Here is a 25,939-nt window from a genome sequence, read left to right as displayed (position 1 = left end):
GAGTGACTGTATTGTAAATAGTGTGTTTAAAACAAGTTTTACCCCGCCCTGAGGTTTTACACTGTGAAAGGGGTGGATTCATCCTCATGAGAAGATCTGAAGACCAACAGGATGTGAACAGGCACTCCTACGGCTGTGGTTGAAAGGTAATAATGAGTTTAAAAAGATAAAGACAAAAATTAAGCATTAGCTTACATTCCGGTCGGTATCAGTTGAAGTTTAAGAAAAGAAAGATAAGTTTTTTGTGTTGTGTGTGTTTTTGTTTTAACCTTCATCTTGTGTACGTAGCGCGAGACAGAAAGTACTCTCCGTGTGCGTGCGGGTTAGTTTTGATGTTAGCAGATCCGCTAAATTAGTCTAGCAACAGTACTTTTTTGAATTTCTTTAACTTTCTTAACAAAATATGTAAACGGTGGCACTTCACATGTGCATTTTCTCCGAAATCCGAAATAAGTTCGCTAGGTTGTTAGCAGCTGTTCGGCGTCACCCAAGTGAGAGCTACACTATCATTTCGCATAGTGGTTCATAAACATTTTAATTTAAATAAGTGAATAATAAACCGTCCCAGAAAACGCAAGAAAGTCGTTAGCTGATTGTAGATAAATTCATTCTCCGAAGTGGTCTAAATTTAGCCAATGAGTGGGTGTGTTTAGATGTTAACTGTTTACATTAATTGTTGTGTAAGTGGTGTATACTAATACACATCATCTAAACCTGTATTTTAGTGAACACACTAATGAACACTGGCTAATTTAATATAATATTTGCAAAATATAATAATAAAAGCTATTGACGGTGCCTAGCTTCCACTGTTCAAGTCACTTTGTAACTTTGTTCCACATCAGGTTGTTCCTGTCTTTTTTGTCATGCCTGATCATGTATCATGGGGTGAATTTACAGTTTTACAGTTAGTATATGATATAAAAGGTAAAAAAAACAACAACAAAAAAAAAAAAAAACTTGATTGAACTTCTTTAATCTTTGAATATGGTACCATTGGTTTGGTGCTACTCATTGGGTGTTGATATAAACTGGGATGATCTGTTCCTGGTAAATGTCTAAATGCTTCTTTTAGTGAAATATCTGCTGTTGTTTGACAACAATCCCTTTTACCATGTCACCCAAACACTTACCAATATTTTGCAAAGTTTTATGGATCTTGTTGTTTGCATGTTATTTGCATTTTAACTTTTGCATATAGTGAAAGAAAGAGTGAATCAAAAGTCTGTAAAACAAAGAACAATTATGTAGTAGTGTTGTTAATGCTGTAGTTTGCATAGTGACAAGGAAAAGGAGAATCAAAATAAATTTGCCCTAATGCACGTTATGTAAAAAGACATTCATGCTTTCAGTTTTATGTTCTTCCTGGTTCCTTTTCCCCTAAGCATTATTTGTTCTGTTACTGTTGTCAGTTAGGCAAAGTCAAATTTTGTTGTGTTTACTTCCTTTCATCAATGATGCTTTTTAACCTAAATGTGTTCACTCAGTGCCCCTGAAGGGTGAAAAAAAAGATTAGATCAGCACACAAGTGGCCAATTCCAGGAATGTTTCTTAAAACCGGTTTGATTTCAAATGGCTTTTAACAGAAAGAGAGAGAGAGAGAGAGATTTCAGCCCAGTCTTTGTGCAGGTTTGTTTATTCATAAAAGGGCATGTTTTCTCAGAAGTATTTAAAGTTCGTAGGGTGGATTCTACAGGATGAGCTTGTTTTTGTGGTAGCAGAAGCTCTGAGCGACAGCCTCTTTATTTTCTCTGAGGCAACATCAGAGTGACTTAAGATCCCTTTTGTGGAGTATAGAAAGTATGTTTTTAATTTCTTAGACAGGGTTAGGTTTCTGTTTCTAACCAGCCTGTCCATGAGATGGAAAAACCTAAATGGATGTTGATGCTCCCAGCCACAAGAAGCAGGATTCATAATCTTTTCTTGAGCTAAAATACCAGTAGACGTGAATTGCTTGGCCATTAAACAAATGGCTTTTGTGCATGACAGATCAGCTGGTGAAAGCAAATTGCTTTTGCCTCATTTACAGTAACCTTTTAAAGCATCACCTTTTTTTTTAGCAAGTGCTATTGACTATGGAGAACTTATTGTGAAAATCAGATTGAGGCTCATTCCTCCTCGGTTTCACGAACATGTAGAATGTTAGCCTCATTGCAAAGAGGTCGCATGCTCTCAGGGTATGTCTTTATCAAGCCTGTGCATGCGCTTTGCATAACCCAGATATCAGGTCTTGTAAATTCAATGGATTTTGACTTGTTTTCTGACACGGAACACATTAAGCCTGTCTCTGAGAGGTAAAATTGAAATATTTCTGCTTAGTTTAATGATTTTCTTTGTATTTTGGATGTACAAGACTGCATAAAATTTTTTTTTAAAATTATTTTAATCCCCTTTTTTCCCAATTATGAATGCCCAATTCCCATTACTTAGTAGGTCCTCGTGGTGGCGCGGTTGCTCACCTCAATCTGGGTGGTGGAAGACAAGTCTCAGTTACCTCCGCTTCTGAGACCGTCAATCTGCAGATCTTATTACTCGTTGTGCATGACACCACGGCGACTCTGCATGTGGAGGCTCATGCTATTCTCCGCGATCCACGCACAAATTACTACGCGCCCCATTGAGAGCGAGAACCACTAATCGCGACCACAAGGAGGTTACCCCATGTGACTCTACCCTCCTTAGCAACCGGGTCAATTTGTCACTCGGCACACCCTGGATTCGAACTCACGCTCCAGGGGTGCTAGTCAGCGTCAGTAATAGCTGAGCTACCCAGGCCCCCTTACAAGACTGCATACTTACCGTTTTTCACGTGGAAAGGAACTACAATCCCATGAAGAATTTATCATATTTATTGAAACAATATATTTAAAATTTATTGCAAAATAATAAGATATATAATCAAAGATTTAAGCAGTTTGACTGTGTAGGGACACAGTGTGTCATGGATGTGGGTAGCCACTGCAGGGTGTGTTTGCGACTTTCTGATTGATGGATATTTCTCTTCAGGATTCATGGGTACTGTAGTTCTTCACCAGGAATTCTGCTGTTAAACAGGATTTTTAAAAATTGAAGTTGAACTAACCTGGACCGATGGCTTTATCAGAAGCATATACTATTAAACACAGAGTTCATGGTAGGTCTGCCTTTAAAAGTTTATAATTTAGTGTTAAGAAATTCGCCTGTGAAAAAAATGAATGGGATTTTTACTTCTTGATCACTAGGAGTGAAATGTTTTTTTTCTCCTTTTGCTTATGAAATCATGTGAACAAAAATAGCAGGAAGACCAGGTAGTGATCAGCATGAGTCAGTGGGGTTTTTGACTAAGGTGCCACATACTCATTACACAGTTCCATAATGACTCAAGGAATGCACAGCAATGTATTGTTGTACCCCAAATATATTAGCTTGTCCCATTTTACCTGTTTAAACGTAACCACACATTTTTGCATGCATTTCAAAGTCATTTTATATAGCATTGCATTCCAGGTGATGTATGTTTAGGCATGAGAAATCACAGAGAAAAACAGTAATACAACCAAAAAAAAAAGTAAATTATCTGTTTCACAAGGGCTGTTGGCAGAAAGGTTTCCTGGCATGCAATGTTGTTCCTCAGAAGTTTCCGTTAGGATTACTCGCAGTCTTTCATGTCTTTTTATTTTGGTCAGTCGCATTCCTCGTAGCCGCCACTTAGTAAATATAGAATGATAGAGAATTTTTCCCCTTCCAGGATATCTGCACATCAACTGCTGTCTTGCTTGGGCATCAGATAAAGAGGCACATAACTGGACTGCGTTGTTTCGTGTAGCGTTTTATTTTGGGATGTGCAGGAGTAATCAAGTACTTGTTCTGCACCAGCTACTCGACTATTACTCCAAAAGAAGGTTGTGCCAACTCTAAAAGGGTTAGGTTAGGATCTCCCTATATCTTTACTGATGGTTTGGAGCACCCTCCCCTTTTTGGAGCTCTGTTTGCAGCTACTGTATATCCTTCTCGAATCTCTTACCAAATCTCGCCGTTACAATTGAGTCCAATGGGGAGACTGCAGATTTGTGTCGTTGATGTGTTGGATGAGAGAAGAAGATATAATGGCATATGTGCTCAATTGTAAAGCCAAGTGTGGCAGTACTTACAATATTTTGATTCTTATTCAGTTGTACTCTATTTGTATTCGGTTCTTGTTGGATTCATGTATCTTTTATGGTGGAAAGATATGAGAAACAAGGAAGCTGATCAGACCAGTATGTGTGTATGTGCGGTACATCTCTGAACACAGACAGACCGCATTTTATAAAAGGCCAACTTTCACCAATTGTGAACTTGTGAAATGATAAAAATCTGATAGCTTTTATGTAGACTCAGAGTTTATATATGTGCATTACCCACATGCTGTCAGTATTGGTTTCTATGTAAGCTCTGGGTGAGTGCAAATGTTTTTACTGTTATTTTTGAAACTTTTTCCATAATTTAGGCACATATGTGCAAACTCCACTTGAGATGAAAATGTTGTTAGAGCAGAAAACAAGTTTTATTGTTGCCAAGTAATTCCTGACTTGATCACTGATGTTCAAGACACCCTAAAGCAGGACAAAAATGTAAAACGTATGTGTATGCCCACAAGGACTCTATGATAAGATCTTAGGCTGAAACTACTGCTTGCTTACCTACAAACTGATGCTAAATCTGGGATTTCTGTAGCTCAAATAGTAGAGTATGCTGCTAGCAATGCCACGGTTATGGCTTCAATTCCCAGGGAACAAAAAAAATGTAAAATGCATACATTGAATGCATTGTTAAAGCATCAGCTAAATGCATAAATGCAAATATAAATGTCAATCTCTGTGTCTGAATTGCTTGCTCACTCCTAATAATGTCAGATAATAACAATATTTGGCTCCATCCTCCACAAAGCAAACCAGTTACTCACTGTGATGAACTACCTGAGCTTAGGTGCACTATATGCCAGTAAAATCTGATGTCGATGCAGCCCGTGCAGACGAGAGCCTCCACTACAACTCAATTTTGGGTGCCGGACAGTGCACATGAGTGATGTTGACATAATAACAGGATTCTGTTGCAAAGACATCCTCAGAACATGACCATGACAACAGTAACCAAAAGAGATGGACAGGAAACAAAAAATAGAAAGGGAAAACCATGAAATGATCTGCGTGTCTGTTTACTATGCACCGCTAAGAAAGAGAGAATGCTCTCTGACAAGAACGGAGAGTAAAATGTGTTTATTATTTTGCCAAGATGAAACAGGATGCAGTTTTAGTGCAAAGAAAGTTGAATGCATTTTCCCGGCATCTTTCTTCTCTATGCTGGTTGTGTAAAGTTTGTGGAGACGTGTCAGATGGCGCCCAGGACTGTCCATGTCAGCGCCTGATTTAATTCATTCTGCCAGTGCAACAGTATGTGATTAAACAATGGCAAAATGCAATAAACGGTAAAACTATATGCGCTCAAAACCAATGAGTTTATGAAAATCGTAATTAATGATAATATGTCAACATTTACTGCTGCCTGTAATATAAAGCAGCATAATGTAGAATTTTTGTATAGCTAAAATAGCTGGAAGTGGCTTTTACTGGAAGTGGTCCACATTCAAGTTTGATAATGGCCGTGCCCTAGTTTTGCTGAAAAATAAGGTGGATATGACAACCTCTAAACCCTCCTGCTTAGGTGTTAACAAATACTGTATATTGACATTTTTAATTATATTAATTTCCCATATATCTTCCCATAACAGAGTGGACATGTTATGCTTGACCACATATAATTAACATCATAAAATAAAGGAAAACAAAAATAAAACAGAGTTATGAACTTCAAATAACTCCTTCAAAGAAATTCCTCCAGTGTGTGTGATATAATTTCCTAACATACAGTATATCTTGTAATGTTGATAGTATGATGACATAAGTGTGCACAATAAATCAAGGGACACACAATAAACCTCCTATCAGTGTTAAAATGACACATTCACCACAAAATAATACATGTTAGTGAGAGAATGTAACACTAAACTCTTAACTGTATGTGGGGGGAAATAGAAATCCTATGATTTAGCATTTATTTTTGTCAAAGATGTTTGATGTGCAGTTTTTGGGATGACACAGTGCATTAGAAAACGCTTTCAGTTATTTAAAATGTAACTTAAGCCCACAGAAGTGTGTAACATTATAAAAAGTCTATTTTTAACAAGCCTATCAAAATTGTAATCGGGTGAAATTAAACAATATAAATACCACACACACTTGTAATGGGGACTTAAATGTCACAGACTTGTAGGAATTACCCATATTTACAGGTGTTCCTGTGCGAGACACTGCTTTACATTGCAAAACAGCTCAGATGGATGCAAAAATGCACTCAGTGCTAACATCCCCTACTAAACTTAAAAGGCTTAGCATGATTAGTGTCGTTGTTTTGGCAGTAAATCATTTTATCATAAGGGAAATGTAAGAAAATCATGTTGTGTTTTAACTACACCTGTACTACTGTACTTTTATTTTGAATTAATGCAGTAATGCAGTTTTTCTTATCTCTCTTTCTCTCTCTTCCAGAACGAGCTCTGACATACACAATAAAATGTTATGGCATGGCATGTCATGTCATGAATAGGTGCATTTACTGGTGTTTTAAAATCCCAATGGTGGGAAACAATTAACATGCACTCGAATGCTATATGATTTTGACAAATTATCTTGCTTCTGACAGAAAATATGCGCTGATTGTCACTGATTTTCGCATGAGTTTCGGACAGGTGTGTGTGTTTCAGGTCAGTTTCTCTCGATATGTGAAACATTCTCAGCAGTTTGGGTGTGTGACACTAAAATACGGGACAAATGGCATCGCTTATGGATTTCATATGGAATGAAATTTTTTTCCCTTAATTATGGGGCAATTTCTTAATTTACAGGACGTTTGGTATATTTTGTTAATTAATTTTACCAGATACTGCTTCAGTGTGAGGGTGACTCTCTTTCTCTCTCTCTCCACTCATTGTCATAAATTCCCTCAGTCGATGATGGTGGTAACAACGGTTGTCAGGGGCAAGGAATGGCATAATTCAAGTGATAATGCACCAATTACAACAAAGGATCTCCAGTTTCACAAAACAGCATCCAATACAGTTAAAGGGAAACTAACAACAGTAGATTATGGACTTCTTAAGCAGCAAAACAAGTAGGTATACTGAGGGTGTACGCCAAGTGTTGGCAACCTATGGCTGGCACGTGGAGGGATAATCGCTGGCATGCCAGCAACGGCAAGAGAGAATTTTTATTTAATAAAATATTTATATTTTATTTAATAAACTCCGCACCTGCATTCCAATCTACATCTTGATGTAATCCTTCCTCATGATCACACAGTGTGTTTTCATGAGCTGAATGGGAGGCTAAACAAAAAGTTAAAAATCAGGCTGCGTGGATGACAGCCTACATTCCGCGTTTCATTTGTTTCTTTTTGCTTTCAGAACAACACGTGATGTACAGTGTAAACACTAATAGTAATCTCAAATTATAAAAAATTGTTTACTCAACTTAATCTTAAGTTTTTACTATTCTTACTAGTATAAATTAAGTTACAGTTACTCTCTAAATCCTAAAGTTGTCCTTAATAAAAACATTTAAGTGGTCCTAATTAAACATTACTTAAAATGTCACATTTTGGAATCATAACTCAAATACATAAGTTCTTTCAAATTTGGCTTCGAGTACTACTAACTTATAATTACCAAGTACAAAATTGCGGCTGTGTGGAATACCCATAAACCCTTGCGCTTGAATAAATTGTTTGTTTGGTCAAAACAAGGTAACTTATGTAGTGAAATAATAGTTTTTTTTTATTTAAGTTTATTTAGTTTGAATTCTTAAGACTATTGTTGTTGTTTTGTTGTAGCTGGTTGATAATTTAGATTTTTGTTAAGTCACCATGAGGGTGATAAGTGTTACCTCTGGTGAAATTGGAGCCTGTTTAGTTTAAGCCATTCTTCTTTACTCAATTGTACTTTACAAAGGGCAGATTTGTGCGCTATGAAGTACTGAGTAGAGTCCAGTGTGCCATATGGCTAACGTCATAATTTCCCTTATCCCTCATATATTTCTGTATAAGACATGTTATAACCCAATTTAAATAATTAAATCAAAGCAAAAATACTTTAATAATAGATGAGTTAAGTTAACTACTTACTTGTAACTAGTTAATGTTACTTAAATAAATATGTTCAGTTTACTTGAGCCAAGTAAGTATGTTTACTTAGGAAAAAGCATGCAAACCGATTGCCTTGAAAAATCTAAGATCAACTAATTAGATTTTATATTGTAATAAGGAAAATACAGCTATTAATCATAGAGATTTCCAACCCAGCATACAGGTACACTCTCCTTAAACCATGGTCACGCTCAAAATTACATGAAACGATTAAAAGAGAAAATGTAAACCCACATCGTGTGGTTCAAAGTCTCAGTCTATTCAAAATATAAATTAAATCTGGAAATAAAGTTTTAGGATGCAGATGCGATTCACAAAAAGGGCTAAATAGTTGACATAGCACTCTGTCAAAAAGTTTGCCGACCCCTGGTGTATACAAAAATATTGATCCTTAGAAGTGGTTCTACGCAAACAGCCCTGGGAAAAAAGTAAGCATACGTCGTATATGGGCGTATGGCCCCAACTACACCGCTGGTACACTGCTACTCTAATGAATGAGTGCTTTCTCAGCCCTTGATGCATGACAGTGTGGCCTCTTGAGAGTGAATTGTTGGCAATTCTAAGTATCCACAAATTTAAACTTTCAGACATTGTTTTTCAGATGAATCTGCAGGTTTGTTTTTAAAAATGTGTAAAAATTACACGTGTATGAATATTATGTTGCCCATTTTCTAGAGTAATTATGGTAGTAATTCAGACTCGCTGCACTGTGAGCACGGAGAGGATAAAGAGACTGCAGACGGGTATAAAAACGAATTAAACAACAAATAAACATGCATATACAAATGTGAGTATACGTGATGTAATGTGAGTCACGATAATCAGACGTTGTGTGGAGCGATAGAGACAGTTTGAGCAATCATGAGCACTTTCAGCTTCACTCGCTTCAAGATGCTCACTCGCAGTGTCAATCAAACATGCTCTCAATATCTCATCAGTCACTCATCTCAGCGCTATTCTGTAAGGATCCCAATTTAAATCAGATTAATGTTGGTCACATTACCACTAATCACAGCAATTACATTTTAAACATAACGGAACCGCGTCTTCACGCATTTGCTTAATAATTTGTGATTTGTGTTGCAGCAAAATGCCAAAGATAGTAAATAAATCAGAGATATTAATGATTTCTCACTGGTGCATTTTTAGGACTTGTAATGGATATATTTTTCTTATTTTTGAATGTATCTCTGCTGTGTGTGATGCTCTCATGGTTTTTACTGCTTACAAGTATGTCACAATGACCTTTTGATATTGACAACAGAACTATTCATAACTGTTTAAAAAAAAAAAAAACATAGTTCATGTTAGTTCATAGTGCATTAACTAATGTTAACTAATACAACTTTTGATTTAAAAATGTAATGGTATATTTAGGGCTGTGCGATAATTGAAAATAAAATTTGATTATGATTTTGGCTTCCAACGATTATGAAATCAATATAATCGTGATAAAACGATTATTGTGCCGCATTCCGTTTCGCATTGAAACACCCTGCCATTATATCTTTAAAGCATCCTTTATTAAAGTTAAAATAATAAGGAAGCAGGTTATGAAAATTAACTCCATAACTGGCATTTCTCTGTGCCATCAGCTCGCGTTTATGAGTTGCTTGAAGTGACTGGGGAAGAGATTGAATCTTCTCCCGGCTGATGCACACTCTGGCGCAGGGATGCTCGTCACTTGCGCATGTTTGCTGTAGCTAGATTATAATGTGATGGCTCGCGACGTAGTGAATCATAATATACAGTTGAAGTCAGAAGTTTACATACACCTTAGCCAAATACATTTAAACTCAGTTTTTCACAATTCCTGACACTTAATCGTAGAAAGCATTCCCTGTCTTAGGTCAGTTAGATCACTACTTTATTTTAAGAATGTGAAATGTCAGAATAGTAGAGAGAATGATTTATTTCAGCTTTTATTTCTTTCATCACATTTCCAGTGGGTCAGAAGTTCACATACACTTTGTTAGTATTTGGTAGCATTGCCTTTAAATTGTTTAACTTGGGTCAAATGTTTTGGGTAGCCTTCCACAAGCTTCTCATAATAAATTGCTGGAATTTTGGCCCATTCCTCCAGACAGAACTGGTGTAACGGAGTCAGGTTTGTAGGCCTCCTTGCTCGCACATGCTTTTTCAGTTCTGTGCAAACATTTTCTATCAGACTGAGGTCAGGGCTTTGTGATGGCCACTCCAATACCTTGACTTTGTTTTCCTTAAGCCATTTTGCCACAACTTTGGAGGTATGCTTGGGGTCATTGTCCATTTGGAAGACCCATTTGCGACCGAGCTTTTACTTCCTGGCTGATGTCTTGAGATGTTGCTTCAATATATCCACATCATTTCCTTCCTCATGATGCAATCTATTTTGAGAAGTGCACCAGTCCCTCCTGCAGCAAAGCACCCCCACGACATGATGCTGCCACCCCCATGCTTCACAGTTGGGATGGTGTTCTTCGGCTTGCAAGCCTCACCCTTTTTCCTCCAAACATAACGATGGTCATTATGGACAAACAGTAAAAAATTTTGTTTCATAAGACCAGAGGACATTTCTCTAAAAAGTAAGAGCTGGCTTTTTTATGGTGGTTTAGAGCAGTGGCATCTTCCTCGCTGAGCAGCCTTCCAGGTTATGTTGTTATAAGAATACTTTTACTGTGGATATAGATATTTGTTTACCTGTTTCCTCCATCTTCAAAAGGTCCTTTGCTGTTGTTCTGGGACTGATTTGCACTTTCCGCACCAAATTATGTTCACTTCTAGGAGACAGAATGTGTCTCATTACTGAGCGGTATGATGGCTGCATGGTCCTGTGGTGTTTATACATGCGTACTATTGTTTATACAGATTAACGTGGTACCTTTAGGTGTTTGGAAATTGCTCCCAAGGATGAATCAGACTTGTGGAGGTCCACAATTATTTTTCTGAGGTTTTGGCTTATTTCTTTTGATTTTCCCATGATGTTAAGCAAAGAGGCACTGAGTTTGAAGGTAGGCCTTAACATACATCCACAGATACACCTCCAATTCAGTACACCTCCTATCAGAAGCTAATTGGCTAATTGTCTAAAGGCTTGACATCATTTTCTGGAATTTTCCAAGCTGCTTAAAGGCACAGTTAACTTAGTGTATGTAAAATTCTGACCCACTGGAATTGTCATATAGTCACGTAAAAGTGAAACAATCTGTCTGTAAACAATTGTTGGAAAAATTACTTGTGTCATGCCCAAAGTAGATGTCCTAAATGATAGTTTGCTAATATTACATCTGGAGTGGTTACAAAATTTGATTTAATGACTTCAACCATTAAACAAGTGCATGTAAACTTCTGACTTCAACTGTATGTGTCACGTTCACTGTGTGTATCTTATTATGAAGAAAATTGGTGATACGCAGCTCTATTAAGAAGTTTGTTTTTTGTGAGTTAAAGATGGATCGAAGTGAACATAAAGGTGGGAGTGTAGTCTTAGCCCTTTATACACTGGAACAAAATACGTTTGTGATTAGTCTTTTTTGGCTTGTTTTCCAAAATAATATCTAAAACTCCTTTAAAACAACGTACGTTTACTGTAGGAGCTATACTGCAGAAGAAAAAAATCTTATCGGAGAATGCTGAATACAATATTTAACCAGGGCTTGACATGAATACTTGTCCTGGACAAGTGGATTTTTGAAGGGCAAGTGAAAGAGAATTTTACTTGCCCGACCGGATTAGAAGACTGATTAAAACATCAATAATGAAAAAATAACTGGATACATATGTGATAGCATAGGCCTGTCACTTATTAGAAAGTTCTTATTCTGCTGTTGAAAGTAATCAAGAGCACGTAATTTTATAATTCGCTAGCGATCTAGTAACAGCTGCGGCATATGTGTGTGTGCTGAACATGTGCGTGTGTTCCGAAAATGCTCGCCTTGGTGAGGTATTCATGTAAACACAGAGAGTGATGTCTAAAGTGAACATAAACAGCGGAGAAAAAAGCAGACTTGTAATAATGTCAGACTTGGAAGTGTAAATGTAAGCTAATAGACCTGCTGCTCTCTAGTGTGTCATTATAATAATCAAACAACCAAAACAAGAAAACACTCACTGCTCTTGACTGGGTAACTTTAGTAGCTTTAAAAAGTATTAATGTATTATAACCAAACAGTGAAGACCAGAAGTAATTTTATGTTGCATTTCATTTTGAATGTTTACTTGAATGCTTGATAGCCTACTGCTGTTAAAAACTTTTAAAGCTGTTAAAAAAGCACAGAATTTTCTTAATTTGTATTTTTTGTTCTATTATTTTAAATCTGTTTCTATTCATTGCTATTTTTTATTGTTATTTTATTACTGACTGTTTACTAGTCTTAAATAATTACTTAACTTGATTCTTCCATAATTAACCTATTAGATAGTGTTATTATTTGTTGTGGTTTTGAAGCTGGTATTGAGAATCGTCAAATTTCACTACCAACTACTGAAATTTTGGTATTGTGATAATGTATAGCCTTTATTGTGCATGGTAGATCTTGCTGCAATAACATGATGAAAATGTAGATCTCATTCCATAGAACTATGAGCATCGCTGCTGTTAATGGTGGCAATGGAGGCTTTTCTTTATTTGACTACCATATAATCATACGTAACACAAAATAATTATCACATGACAATAGCCTCCTCCCCTACCCAGTGTAGTTTACATTTCAAGTTCAAGGAAATCCAGTTAAAAAGACAAGTTTAAAAAAAACAACTTTAATTTTAACAATTATTTTTTTCAATAAATGCATGATGTTTCCAAAGTCAATAAGTAATCATGTTAAATAATCGTGATCTCAATATTGACGAAAATAATCGTGATTATGATTTTTGCCATAATTGAGCAGCCCTAAGTATATGTTGTAACTAACATTAAGTTCATTAGTTCATGTTAACTACAATATTGTGGTTAAATAATGTTAACAAATGGAACCTTTGTGTGAAGTGTTACCGTAATTTTACTGTGTGGGGCATGAACGTATAACTGCACAATATAACTTGCGTGGCTAAGGGCACTCTTTAAAAAATCGGTATCGGCAGATTTTAGTGTTAAAAAAAATCAGAAATCGGTATCGGCCTCAAATTTCCTGCTCGTTGCACCACTGGCTTAGTTGTAGCAGCCACAGAGGAATTTATGGTTAGCTTGGTTAATGAAAAATTGAGAAAAATTAAATTAAAAAAAAGCGCACAGACCCCAGATAATTCAGTAGCCCTAACATGTAAGTGATATTTTTCTCTGTGCTTGTCATTTCAAGCATGACCAGCAAATACTTGACCAGCTTAGATAGTTTTTGGACTAATCCCCATTTGTGAACAGGCTATTTATTCTGCTGTTGTTGGCTCTGATGTTCAGGCTAAGCTTTTTCATTTTTAACCATTTGCAGCAGCAAAACTAGTCTCAGATCTATGTAAAAGCAGCCCTCAACTATTTGTTTTTTCTCCCCAGATCTGGATTTTCTCTTCACATAGTCACTGTGTGATTGCTCTACCAGAGTGTCAGGATGGGCTAAAAACAATTTCTAGCACCTGAGCGCTATACACTTGGACCCACCACAGTCTCACCTGTGCACAGGTAAACACCCTACAGACAAACACTTTGGCTTGGAGTACTTATTTCTGCTAGGAAACAACAACTTCAGTTGTGGTTTTGTAGTTTGTAGAAATTGGGTGATATTAAATGTAGAGGTGGGGTGGGGAAATCGTTTCAGCGATGCATCGCGATTCATACTCGAACGATTCTGAATCGATTTTCAAAAGAATTAGAATCGATTCTGAGTTCAGTTTAAATCACGGCAGAGCAGTGGCGCACTCCAAAGACAGATGTAGAAACGAAGTCGTGAGTTAAGAGCATACACTAAAGTCAAGTGCACAAACATGACTGTTTGCTGACCAGCTGTATCAAACACATCGCTATTTGTGCCCAAATGAAACTACGATCCTGAAATTCTTTCAAAAACCCACGCACATAGCAACGGGAGAGTTTATTCGTGATAACAAGCCAACAAACAACATGAAAGAAGAGCTCGCACCCATTATTGCACTGATTTGCACACAACGGGGGAAAACAAAGAAGAAAAAATGACGAGGCAGCGGTTCGGGAGATGTTGGTGATGTTTTCATTGAATTCTTTGTTGTTTTTCCCCCGATGCCTTTCTCTACTCTTGCGTGCTCTCCATTTCATTGACTTTTGTTTTATTGCCGGTCATTGCCGATCACTCGCTTGTCAGGACAGTGCGCACACCTGATGATAAAGGTTTGAATCCATCGTAGCTTTTGCGACAGGGTCGTGCAATCTTCTACTCATTGAGCAAACAGATGGAACTGTGCATACGAGACGCATGATAAATTTCTGAAGCAACAACTGTGCTATTTAAACCGCTTTACAATCACCTGTGCAGGTGAGGAGAGGAGAAGCTGACAGCTGCACTCTCATAGAAGTAGATATATCTCTCATCCTGGACCAGCATCTTCCAGTTGTGGTTAAAAATTTAAATGAATAGCATGGCATAGATTCATTTTAAATAATAATTAAATACTATTAAATTTATTTACAATGCTTAAAAATAAATAATATAATCAGTTGAAGTAATAGAATTCAGTGTGTTTTGATGGAGAACCAATATTTTTTTTCTTGTGCTTTTAAGAGATTTTTTAATAAGGTTCTAAAGAAAGAAACTGAAAAACTGTGATACTCTTTTAAACTATAGAACCATTTATTTAATCTTGTGGATGTTCCATGTTTTGTTCACAGCTCATACTGAATGTAAAAGGCCAGTTTATGTAATGTGACTCATTCTGATTTTTTAAAACAGCTGTTAAATAAAAAGCTGAAAGTGAAAAAATAGAGAGTAAAAAATACATTTTGAAGAAACTGAAAAAAGAAAGAAATTGAAGGATAAGATGCATCGTGATGCATCGAGAATTGATTATAATCGAATCGTTACCCTTTGAATCGTAATCGAATCATGAGGCCAGTGAAGATTCACACCTCTAATTAAATGAGATGTACACAAAAGTGCTGAAATGTGAAACTTGTATTTTAAACAATATTTAGTCAAAATAAAGTTTAAAAAAGTATTTCAAATACTTCAGAAATTCACTCAAAAATATTTGAAAAATTAAGAAAATGTGCATTTTCCAGTTTGAAGGCTATCAGTACATTTTGGAACAGACATAAGGGAGGGCTAAAACTTGAGCTTATCAACCAATTGGCCATTTTGAACAATGATGATAATCACAAAAAGCCAAGCTGTTGTGCTTAGATACCAGTTTGTGCATTAAAGTATTTATTTGTTTGAAACAAAAAGTAAGGAAAATACAAGTTCAGTTTGATATTTAGGAACATAATTTAGTTACTCTTCCTTACAACGGCTAAATGCAGTCAGTAGGCCAACACACACTAAAAAGTGAAAAGAAAAGAAGTGTGGATTTTGCTGTTTCTGCAGTTCTAAATTTGTGTATAATTGAGCCAAACCATTCTGTCACAGGATAGATCATAGTCTAAGAGACTTCATACGTGGTGTGTGCTACATTTTGTTGCATTAAATCTAGTTGATTGGGCAGTTGAACTGGAAACAGGAAAAACCTGCTCTCGTCTCCAAAATCTACAAGCATATTTCACATATGATGTATTAGTATTTCCTTTGTTTATTAGATAACTGCAGGGCTTTTGTTCATGGTAATGCATTAAAGAGGGAAGGTTGTAAGAATTACAACAATTAACCCCTTAAACTCTATGGACCCACCGGCGATCCAAAGGGGCGCTATATCGCGAAAACAGTTTATGCATAAAATGTTAAAGTCTCTGTATAAAGGCATATAAAGTCAGGCATAGGAGGTATCATTTGAAAGCGTAGAATTTGAACTTTTCAGAGATATCCATAATTTCCGCATTTATGTTACTTAAAATAACAAAAAGTTCTCAAAACATTTGTGTTGAAAATTAGCGCCCCCCCCAGAGGTAATGGGGTACAAATTTTTATATAAAAATAAAAGTCCTTCACATATCAACTAAATGGACTTGTCATATATTAAATGAAAGTGCTCATTCTCAGGAATTTGACTGTAGAGCCCTAATACCACAGTTCGAAAGATTTTCAAAAGACTCACAAAGTAAAATATGATTTCTGTAAGTCATCAAATTCAAACGTCTCGTTTATGCTCCAATAACTGTTGCTTTAAGCCCCAAATAGACAAAAACTGCTTATACCTTAGGAAGTTTTCTAAAAAATTAGCCATTTTTACATGTCTGTGAGCGTGCTTGGCTGAATAATCCATTGTTATATCTTAGATGTCCAAAACAAAATATGCCATCCTGAAGGAAATGCATGCAAAACAAATCATCAGAAAAATATGTTTTCGACTATTGATGATACAGTGTTATATATCATTGCAAAGGGGAGGATCTCAGCTTTCTAATGACAGCTAATTACCTAGATTGAGATTCTAGTCCACTCAGAGGCTAATATATTACATTAAACAACAAGGGTGGTGCTTGAACTGAAAATTAGACTGAATGTCTATGGACGAGCATGTCTTTGAGGGCTAAAATGTGTTACAGCGCCACCTACATTTCAGACCTGTATATTGTGATGGAATGTGATTAGAGAAAGAAATATTTTTATAGTGCTTCCTGCCATCTAGTGGAATAAAATTGGAGTCTTTTTTATTTTATTTGGGGGATTCTATGACAAATGAGACCAATTTTTTGTAATTAGTCCACAGTATGTGTGAATGGTGAGCTTTTAAATTTGAGTGTGAAAAATTGCTGGCGGCAGCCTAAAAATGCACCAGAGATAAACCGAGACAGAAAGACAGATAATGTTGTTTCAGGATGGTAATGATTAGTTCTCTGTCACTACAATAGTCTTTAAAATCACTGCTGATGTCAGAGGTTACCTGGATCAAGAGGCTGCTCTAAAATGAGTTAATTATGCTGTACCTGAAATGCTAGACTACTACTGCACTCGGATACACTCAGAGCACCTTTCTATAGGATATGCTTGGTGGTTTACTCTCTAAAGACTTAGACAGAAAGGTGTGGGGTATACAAAGATTAGGAAGCATGAGAGTGGAAAGGGGGAGGGGGGTTAGGTAAGAGAAAGGAATCTGTTGGGAAGGTTAGCTAATTAGAAGAATGGGGAGTCGAATAAATGGAGACATAAAGACCGACAGCTTGAAGACAACATGCAGCAAAGCAAAGAAGTTGCTAGGAGGCAAAAGCAGTGAAACGATGGAAAAATGGAGGAGTGTGTGAAAGTGAAACGACAGGTCGATGGAAAAAGGCTCATGAAAATAAATGGCAAGAAATGAAGCAGGTGACAAATGTTGTAGATGATCTAATTTTAAAGATTATGCTTGATTTGGTAACCTGGAAGAAGCAGCAATATTGGCCTTCAGTAAGTATGAATTGAAGTCATAAGAAATTAAAATGATAATATTCTTATATTTTTGTTAAATGTCAGGTTAAACAATTCTCTAAGTCTTGCACCCTACATTAACACGCTGGACTGAGTTAAAGAGGTTCACTTAGGTTATTTTTAGCTTGGCAGTCTAAAATTAAAACAGACAATCTGACACTGCTCAAGCTTGAAACTGGGCCAAGTCCTTCAAGTTATAGATGTCTTTGTGTCCACTGATGATCTGAAGTCCTCAATGGTGAGGTCTGGCTTCCCGACTTACAGTGTCAAAAGAAGAAGTGTAGACAGTTGACATTTGCAATCATTTGCATGTTGTAGTCAAGCATTCACTTGCAGACACACACATTGGCAAACACTCGCACATCATGTTTTGTCATCTGACTAAATTTGCTTTGTGGTCTTTTTGTGTCATGCTTGTGTAACTTTTCTGGGCATGCAGATACATAGATACATATCGAAGCTGTCAGCTGAACTGTGCTGATGAATGGAAAGGCTAACAAATTAAAACAATGAAGCCTTCAAGTGTTTAAGTAAATATTGCTTCAAATAGAGAACAGAGTAGTGCTTTAAGTTTTAACAGCAGTAATGAAACATTAAAAAATTGTGGAGTAATCTAATGCAAAATAAAATTACTTAAATTACTGACATACTATTTACTGTGTGATTATTGGATATACATGAATGATGTAGTCAGAGTTTGATAAGCAGACCTGTCTTTAAAATGTATTGCGTTTATCCAGCAAGGGACATTGAGTGCTTTTCTCTTTTCTTGTCAATATTGTTGTTTTATTAATATTAACAATAGGCCTATAACAGACAGCAACATGTCCATTAGGCTGCATTAACACATTACACATATACATTATTGAGAGAGATAATATTTTTGTCCCATCTGCCTTCACTCACGTAATACATTAACGTTTGTGTTTACATTAATATTGCATCTAGAGGGGCATTTTGACCAAGAAGCCCATTTGAATGTTCACGTGCACAACTGCATTTACCACGAGACACGCCCGGTTTTACAATAGTTCATGCCGCAGCTAAGTGTGCCCGACATCTGATTTTTTTCACCCACATGTGATACACAAATCTTTTAATTGGTTGAAAGTGTGAACTGCCACAGGTGCTTTGAATCTGATATTTTCAAATCCGATCTGGGCCACTTTCATATGTGGAAATAAATCGTATATGTATTTTATTTTTTCCAGTGTGCCTTCAGTGTGAACAGCCAGATCAGATTTAATGTGATTTTTACATCAGTCTAACTGAACATTCGTCATTTGCGCACTTGTTTTCCGGCATATATATGCATGTTATGGTTTCAAGTTTTTAATTGTGAGTCATTTCTTTTCTAGTTAATGCAATAATTTTTTTTAAGGTAAGAAAATAAAATTAAAGGCTTAACAGTTGGGTTCAGTGATTTGTTTGGACTACACGTAGTAAAATATGCACATGAAAAGATACAGAGATAGATTTATCTACTCCCTTTAGGCGCGTTGGCTGTTATCTGACCAGTATCTGATATGGGCTTCATTTAAAATGTCATGTGAACCTGGCAAAGTTGACCTTGTTGCTATATGGATGACGTCACATTCTATGAACGTGCTCTCTTAAATTGGCCAAAGTGATTGGAACACAGGGAACCGCTATTTGTCTGGAAATTCATTATAGACAGACAGTGGGAAGTGAATAGTATATATTTATAAACCGGCTTTTATAAAGATTAAAAGCATAAAATAGCTATGGATAATACAGAACCCACACCAAAAAAGAAAAGACAATGGAAGGTTGTTGCTTCTTGCTCAACTTACATGGAAACACATAAAGGAGTCGATGGTACTGTTAAAATGACAAAGGAAGCATGGGAACAAATATGTTTCCAAATCAATGTGGAATTTCCTTTGATTTTGCTAAATATTAAAGAGTGTGAGAAATGGTGGTACTCTCATCAGTCTCTGTCAAGAGCAAAGATCGCATACTTTAAGTGACAAACATTGGGTTCGTTTGTTCTGTGCAATTGTAATCATACACAGCAAATTAATATTTTTCACTATCTTTTGATGTAGCCTATTTATACAAAATAAATATAGATTTATCCCACATTGGTTACATGAACTTCATAATACTTCACCCCAAATAGTAGGCTACGTTCTGTTAATATATCAAACCTTTATTTCCGCTGTAATTGGGTTGTTTCGATTCAAGGGAGAGGCAGTTACCTAACTAAGTTTACAATAATGAAAACAACCTTGTGATTTTTTTAAAAGATCAATGTCATTATAATATTCTAATACATTGACTCGATTGCGACGTTGATCGATGAAAGTAGCTATGCTTCAGATAGTTTGTGATTCACTCAAGGATTTAGAAGTCCTCAGGATGACTTCTAGGTTGTTGAGGGTTTAGGAGATACTTGAAGCATTTAAATGCTCTATGAATTACTCTTCGATGGAAAAACTTACGAGTCTTAAAATTAAGAGTGACACACTCATAATTTTTAAGAGTTGCTTCTAAATTTCCAGGTTAGGGGCTACTTTTAACCTTAAGATTTTTTGTAAATACAGGCCCTGGAAAGTTCTGTTCGAGTCACACTTCATGGATAACAAGCTTGACATTTGTCTACTTGCTTATGCGTGTCCACAGAAAGTAGTTCCTAACATTGTTGTCTTTCTGTCTCTGCTGTTAAGGGGGTGAGTCTCGACACCATGCAGAGGCATCGGAGGAAGGTTAAGGTTATGGTGATGATGACAATGGTGTTTATCTTCATAGTGGTAGAAGTCTCTCGTAATGCTGGAAAGGGTGATGGCAACAAGAATAAACTGCTGATTCCCTCAAAGCGTTTCTGGGCAAAAGATGTTCCCAGTGATGCCTACTGGAATCGCCAGCAACAACAGCTCAACTACATAAACAACCGCAATCTAGAAAATCTCAACTCAACAATTGAGAAAATTCCAGACTGGCTCAATGACACAGTCAGTCTTGACACCTGTGAACCAGACTTCAGGGTTACCACGCAAGTTAAGGATTACAGTTCTCTTCCAGACCGCTTCAAAGACTTCTTGCTGTATATGCGGTGCAGGTCGTATCCCATCGTGGTGGACCAGCCGAACATATGCAAAGACCAACCGTTCCTCCTCCTAGCAATTAAATCTTTAGTTCCGCACTTTGATCGACGTCAGGCGATCCGTGAGTCATGGGGCAAAGCTGGTCGCCTTGCGAACAAAACAGTTGTTACGGTGTTTCTTCTTGGTAACGCAGCCACGGAGGACCACTTCCCTGATCTATCACAGATGCTCCAACTTGAGTGCTCCATGCATGGGGATATTATTCAGTGGGACTACAGGGACACATTCTTCAACCTTACCATTAAGGAAGTCCTCTTCCTGGAGTGGCTGACGACTCGTTGTTCTGAAGCTAGTTACGTCTTCAAGGGTGATGACGATGTTTTTGTCAACACCATTCGCATCATAGACTTCCTCAGCAATCTCTCCCATGCTAAAGCCAAGGAACTGTTTGTAGGGGATGTGATTACCAATGCTGGCCCACACAGGGACAAGAAGGTCAAGTATTTCATCCCTGAGAGCGTGTTCGTTGGAGCATACCCTGCATATGCGGGTGGAGGTGGTTACCTGTTTTCGGGACAGCTGGCCAAGAAAATTTATAATGCCTCGAGGCAGGTGGCCCTGTACCCCATTGATGATGTCTACACTGGTATGTGCCTTATGAAACTGGGCCTTGCACCTGAGAAGCACAAAGGCTTCAGGACCTTTGATATTGAGGAGAAATACCATAATAATGCCTGTGCCTACAACAGCTTGATGCTGGTCCACCCCAGAAGTCCTCAGCATATGATCAAAATCTGGGCCTGGCTGAATGACCCAGCCTTGAACTGTCAGTGAACTCTCAGGATTGCTGATTGAGGTTTCAGCAGCTTGAATATTTTTACCACTGTTCTGTTGTGATTTATCATTATTGTCATTATGTACATGCAAACCTTGGAACATGCAAATTTTTTCATGGTAAGGGTCAAGAGCAACAAAGTGCTGTTCAAATATACTAATATATATATTTTAAATGTGGCTCAACATTTCTGCCTACATAGTATTGCAATGACTTGACATATTCTGCTAGTAACGTTACAAGTATTTATATCGTGCTCTTTTGGCAACACTGGTAGTGAAGATGCTGGAGAGAATTTGATGTGTAATGCAGTTCAGCTGGTCTGAACAAGACACGATGACAAAAGACAGCTCACCTATTAATGAGCTTAGCTGTATATCTCTTTATCATTTTAAGATATTGTTTCTGTTTTTTTCCAGGGTCCATTTGACATTGTAAGTTGACAGTTTGATTAATGTTATATTATGCTATAGCTGTTTTGTGCTGAAACAAACTTGAAAGGGATAGTTCACCCAAAAATGAAAATTCTCTCATAATTTACTCACCATTATGCCATCCCAGATGTGTATGACTTTCTTCCTTCTGCTAACACAAACAAAGATTTTTAGAACAATATCTCAGCTCTGTAGGTCCATACAATGCAAGTGAATGGGTACCAAAACTTTGAAACTCCAAAAGCACGTAAAGGCAGCATAAAAGTAATCCATACGTCTCCAGTGGTTTTATCCATATCTTCAGAAGCAATATAAGTTTGGGTGAGAAACAGTTCAATATTTAAGTCCTTTTTTTACTATCCATCTCCACTTTCTCATTCTTCTTCTGTTTTTGCCGATCTGCATTCTTCGTGCATATCACCACCTGCTGGGCAGGGAGGAACATTTATAGTAAAAAAGGACTTCAGTATTGATTTGTCTTGTATCGATTCTAAATATATTAATTTAACCACTGGAGTCGTATGAATTACTTTTATGCTGCCTTTATATGCTTTTTATACCTTCAAAGTTCTGGTCACCATTCACTTGCATTGTATGGACCTACAGAGCTGAAATATTCTTCTAAAAATATTTGTTTGTGTTCAGCAGAAGAAAGTCATACACATCTGGCATGGCATGAGCGTAAATGATGAGAGAATTTTAATTTCTGGGTGAACTATTCCTTAAATTTAGTCTTTAGTTTTTTGTATTGTGCACCATCTTGCTGCTTCATGCACAACAATTCTGAAAATAGAGACATTAACAAATTAATAATGTTAATATTAACAGAGAGTGCACATTCCGATTAATCGAGAGAGATCATTTTAGAGCTGTGTTTGTGGGAACAAAACTGAATGTTTAAAATTGGTTACCTACCAAACCTCTGCATATGTTCTTAAATGAATAGTTCACCTGAAAAATGAAGATTCTGTCATCATTTACTTACACTTATGGAACAAAAAAGGAGATAGGCAGTATGTAAGTCTCAGTCACCATTCATTTTCATTTTTTTAAATTTATTTTTCATTTTTTTTACTATAAAATGAAAGTGAATGGTGACTGAAGCTAACATTCTGTTTAACATCTCTTTTTGTGTTCCATGGAAGACAGTCTAATAGGTTTGAAACCACATGAGGGTGAGTAAATGTAACCATTTTTGGGTGACCTTTAAGATTGCACAAAACACTCCCACTGTTCCATTGAAATCATTCATTTTGCAAAGCAGACAATCAAATGCAAGTCAAAATCCTTTTGTTATAATAACAGATTAGCCAATTCTAGGCCTTGCTGTATATTACTTAAATCATAGAAACGCACACCCCACTGAAGTGTTACATTCTGCTGTAGCATTTCTTTGTATACAAAATCATGCAGTCATCCAAATACTTGCTTATAATTTTACTGAAAAAACTGACTAATGCTCTCTTATTTGAATTCTTTGTAAAATACTTGACCTTCTCAGGATGTGTCCTCTGGCAAAAGTAAGGCCAGAAATCTAGAAATCAGGCTTGTGAATAAATTAAAAACATTTATATAGAAGTTGAGATAGAGGATTACAAAGTTGTAGGTTTGGTTGCTTTTTCGATTTTAAATCAAGGAATACCGTAAATCTTGACTAAACAAAAAAACCAGCATGCGGCTGATTTTCCAACCCCAGATTAAGCCTGTTGCTGTTTTGATCACTGTGTTGCTGTTTTTTTTTCCCCTCCCATAAAAGAAAGCCAGGAACAGCGTCACAGCTGGCTTATTTGATTACTGAATTTAATAGAATGGCTACAAGTGTGTGACCGTTAGTGACCCCTGCTGGTCGGTAAGGATATGCTTTTTTTAATTTATTTTTTTTATGTAAAACTAAAAACGCTGGCACTGAAACCATGCTATTGCTCACCAGGCTTCATCCTAATGGAATATTTAAATGGCATGTATAGGCAGCCAGTCAACTAGTTGTTAAAGTTTATTTTTCTGTTCTTGTTTTTTGTTATTTTGGTGGAGGTATTCATCACAGCTGTGATGCTATATAGTGACCTGGTAATCATGATTAGATCCATAAGGACTGTATCCATCTAGTCTATAAGTACTGTTATCTGTTAATTTTAGGTCTGCCTCATTTATTGTTCGCTGAATAGGTAAATCAAGCTTGCGTCATAGTTGCGTCAACTGTTTTTATTTTTAAGTTGTTCAGCCATCTATGAGGAATGAGGGCCATAAGGATGTGTGTTTTATTTCGTCTCTCTGCTGATGGTAAGGCAGAACATGTAATGGCCTAATGTAGTGTTTAATGAGAGAGACAAAGTGTTTACATGTATACAAAAATGGTCAAAAAGTGTATATTTATAAACTACTATTTTATGACATTCTAGGCTGTTCACAATGTTCAATTAGTACACGTTTTATACACTGGTATTTATTAGGTTCTACAAAGTTCTCAAAACTTTTCAGCTTTCAGAGATTTCAGAACTCTGTAGAATCTGTATTTGCTGCATCTGATTCTCTTCTATGGCCATTGTATGATGGATTATACTTGCATCTGTGCATAACACTGCAGACGATCCAACAAAATGAACTCCTGTTCTGCCTCATGCTGTTCACAACTGTAATATGTGTGTACCAAAGGCCTGTTAAAAAGTACTTTTTTCTTTTTTTTTTTGGTACCACCTTGTGATAATTGGGTCCATATGTCCATCATGTTAAGATATCTGAATGTAAAAATTATTTGATGCGCTAGTTTAATGTTATTTATGTGTATATGTATATACAAGCTCAAAGTTGTCGTGTGCATCTGAGAAGTAATTGTGATAAGCCAGTTTCAAGAATGAAATGATTGCTTTGTTGGTTGAATGTCATTGTGTCTTTTAGAATCTATTTGTATTATGAAATTGTTTGTTATTTCTCATGAGTCTGATCTACATGAAATATCTTTCAGGTATTTTACTTTCCCCAAAACAAAATATTTTTAGAACAGTCAAATTCTGAAGTTTTCTAATTTTTTTGCCACTAATTTATATGCTGATACACACACACACACACTATATATATATATACACATACACACACACACACACACACAAACAGATATATATTGTCACCTAAACACCTCCTACCAAAAACATGAAATTCTGTGAACTACACGGACACTGTTACCAAAATGTGCCTATTCACTCTGGTTGGTTATCTTTGTGGTAGTCTTTCCTAAATAAATGTGCACATTTCTGTTCATTTTGTCACGACTGTGTTGGCTTTTTTAATTAATTCTTATAATAAATGGAATAAACTTCAGACATTTTGGTATCTCTGTCATTCCTGTCTTAGTACTTGTTACAATGCTTTTTTTTTTATCAGTCATGTTCTGTTTTATCAAATTTTATATTTTTCAATGGTTGATAAATCTTGGTGTTTTTTTTTTTTTTTTTTTCTCTTTCTTGCAAATAAAAAAACATGATCAAATGGAGTGTAAAGCTGAGAAAATTGCATCTTTGTTTTTAACCAGCAGAGGGCGTCTTTGTGCTTTGTGTGCTCCAGGGGTTTTCAAACTTTTCGATGTCTAGGACCCTCAATATGTTCTAAGAAAAACATGTAAATTATGTGTATCCTAAACTCTAAAAATGTATTTATATATATATATATATATATATTTTGTTATAAAATTGTTTCAAAAAAATGTTTTTGTATTAATTGAATAGTGCTTTTTCCTTACCATTTTGCACTATTAATGTTTGTATATAAAACAAACATTTTAAATTACATTGACATTTATATGTATAGAGCTATAATATTATTCCAAAGCAGCTTTACTGAGAATATGCTCTTACAACCCCCAGTGAGCAAGGTAAAGATGACCGCTAAAGATTCAAGAAATATTTTTTATTACAACTTTTTTTTTTTTCAGGACTGTCAATAGAATAATAA

General features: G+C 36.3%; 1 protein-coding gene across 2 annotated transcripts; it reads left to right on the top strand.

The window, feature by feature from the left end:
* LOC127455599 (N-acetyllactosaminide beta-1,3-N-acetylglucosaminyltransferase 2-like) lies at nucleotides 1-25,309 on the top strand. Of its 2 annotated transcripts, none has more exons than XM_051723634.1 (3): nucleotides 1-146; nucleotides 13,685-13,810; nucleotides 20,348-25,309. In XM_051723634.1, the coding sequence occupies exon 3, from the start codon at nucleotides 20,366-20,368 to the stop codon at nucleotides 21,557-21,559; it is 1,194 nt and encodes a 397-aa protein (XP_051579594.1). In that variant the 5' UTR covers nucleotides 1-146; nucleotides 13,685-13,810; nucleotides 20,348-20,365; the 3' UTR covers nucleotides 21,560-25,309. The 2 variants fall into 2 exon arrangements, with proteins under 2 accessions (XP_051579594.1, XP_051579595.1); XM_051723635.1 differs by lacking the exon at nucleotides 1-146 and adding an exon at nucleotides 7,275-10,781.
* Nucleotides 25,310-25,939: the final 630 nt, after the last annotated feature.

Source organism: Myxocyprinus asiaticus, chromosome 17 (assembly GCF_019703515.2).
Source record: "Myxocyprinus asiaticus isolate MX2 ecotype Aquarium Trade chromosome 17, UBuf_Myxa_2, whole genome shotgun sequence".
Taxonomy (NCBI): Eukaryota; Metazoa; Chordata; class Actinopteri; order Cypriniformes; family Catostomidae; genus Myxocyprinus; species Myxocyprinus asiaticus.
This window is presented reverse-complemented; position numbering and strand designations above follow the sequence as displayed.

What these genes read in the sequence shown, in the direction of transcription:
- LOC127455599 (XM_051723634.1), top strand. Translation starts at nt 20,366, where the DNA reads ATGCAGAGGCATCGGAGGAAGGTTAAGGTTATGGTGATGATGACAATG.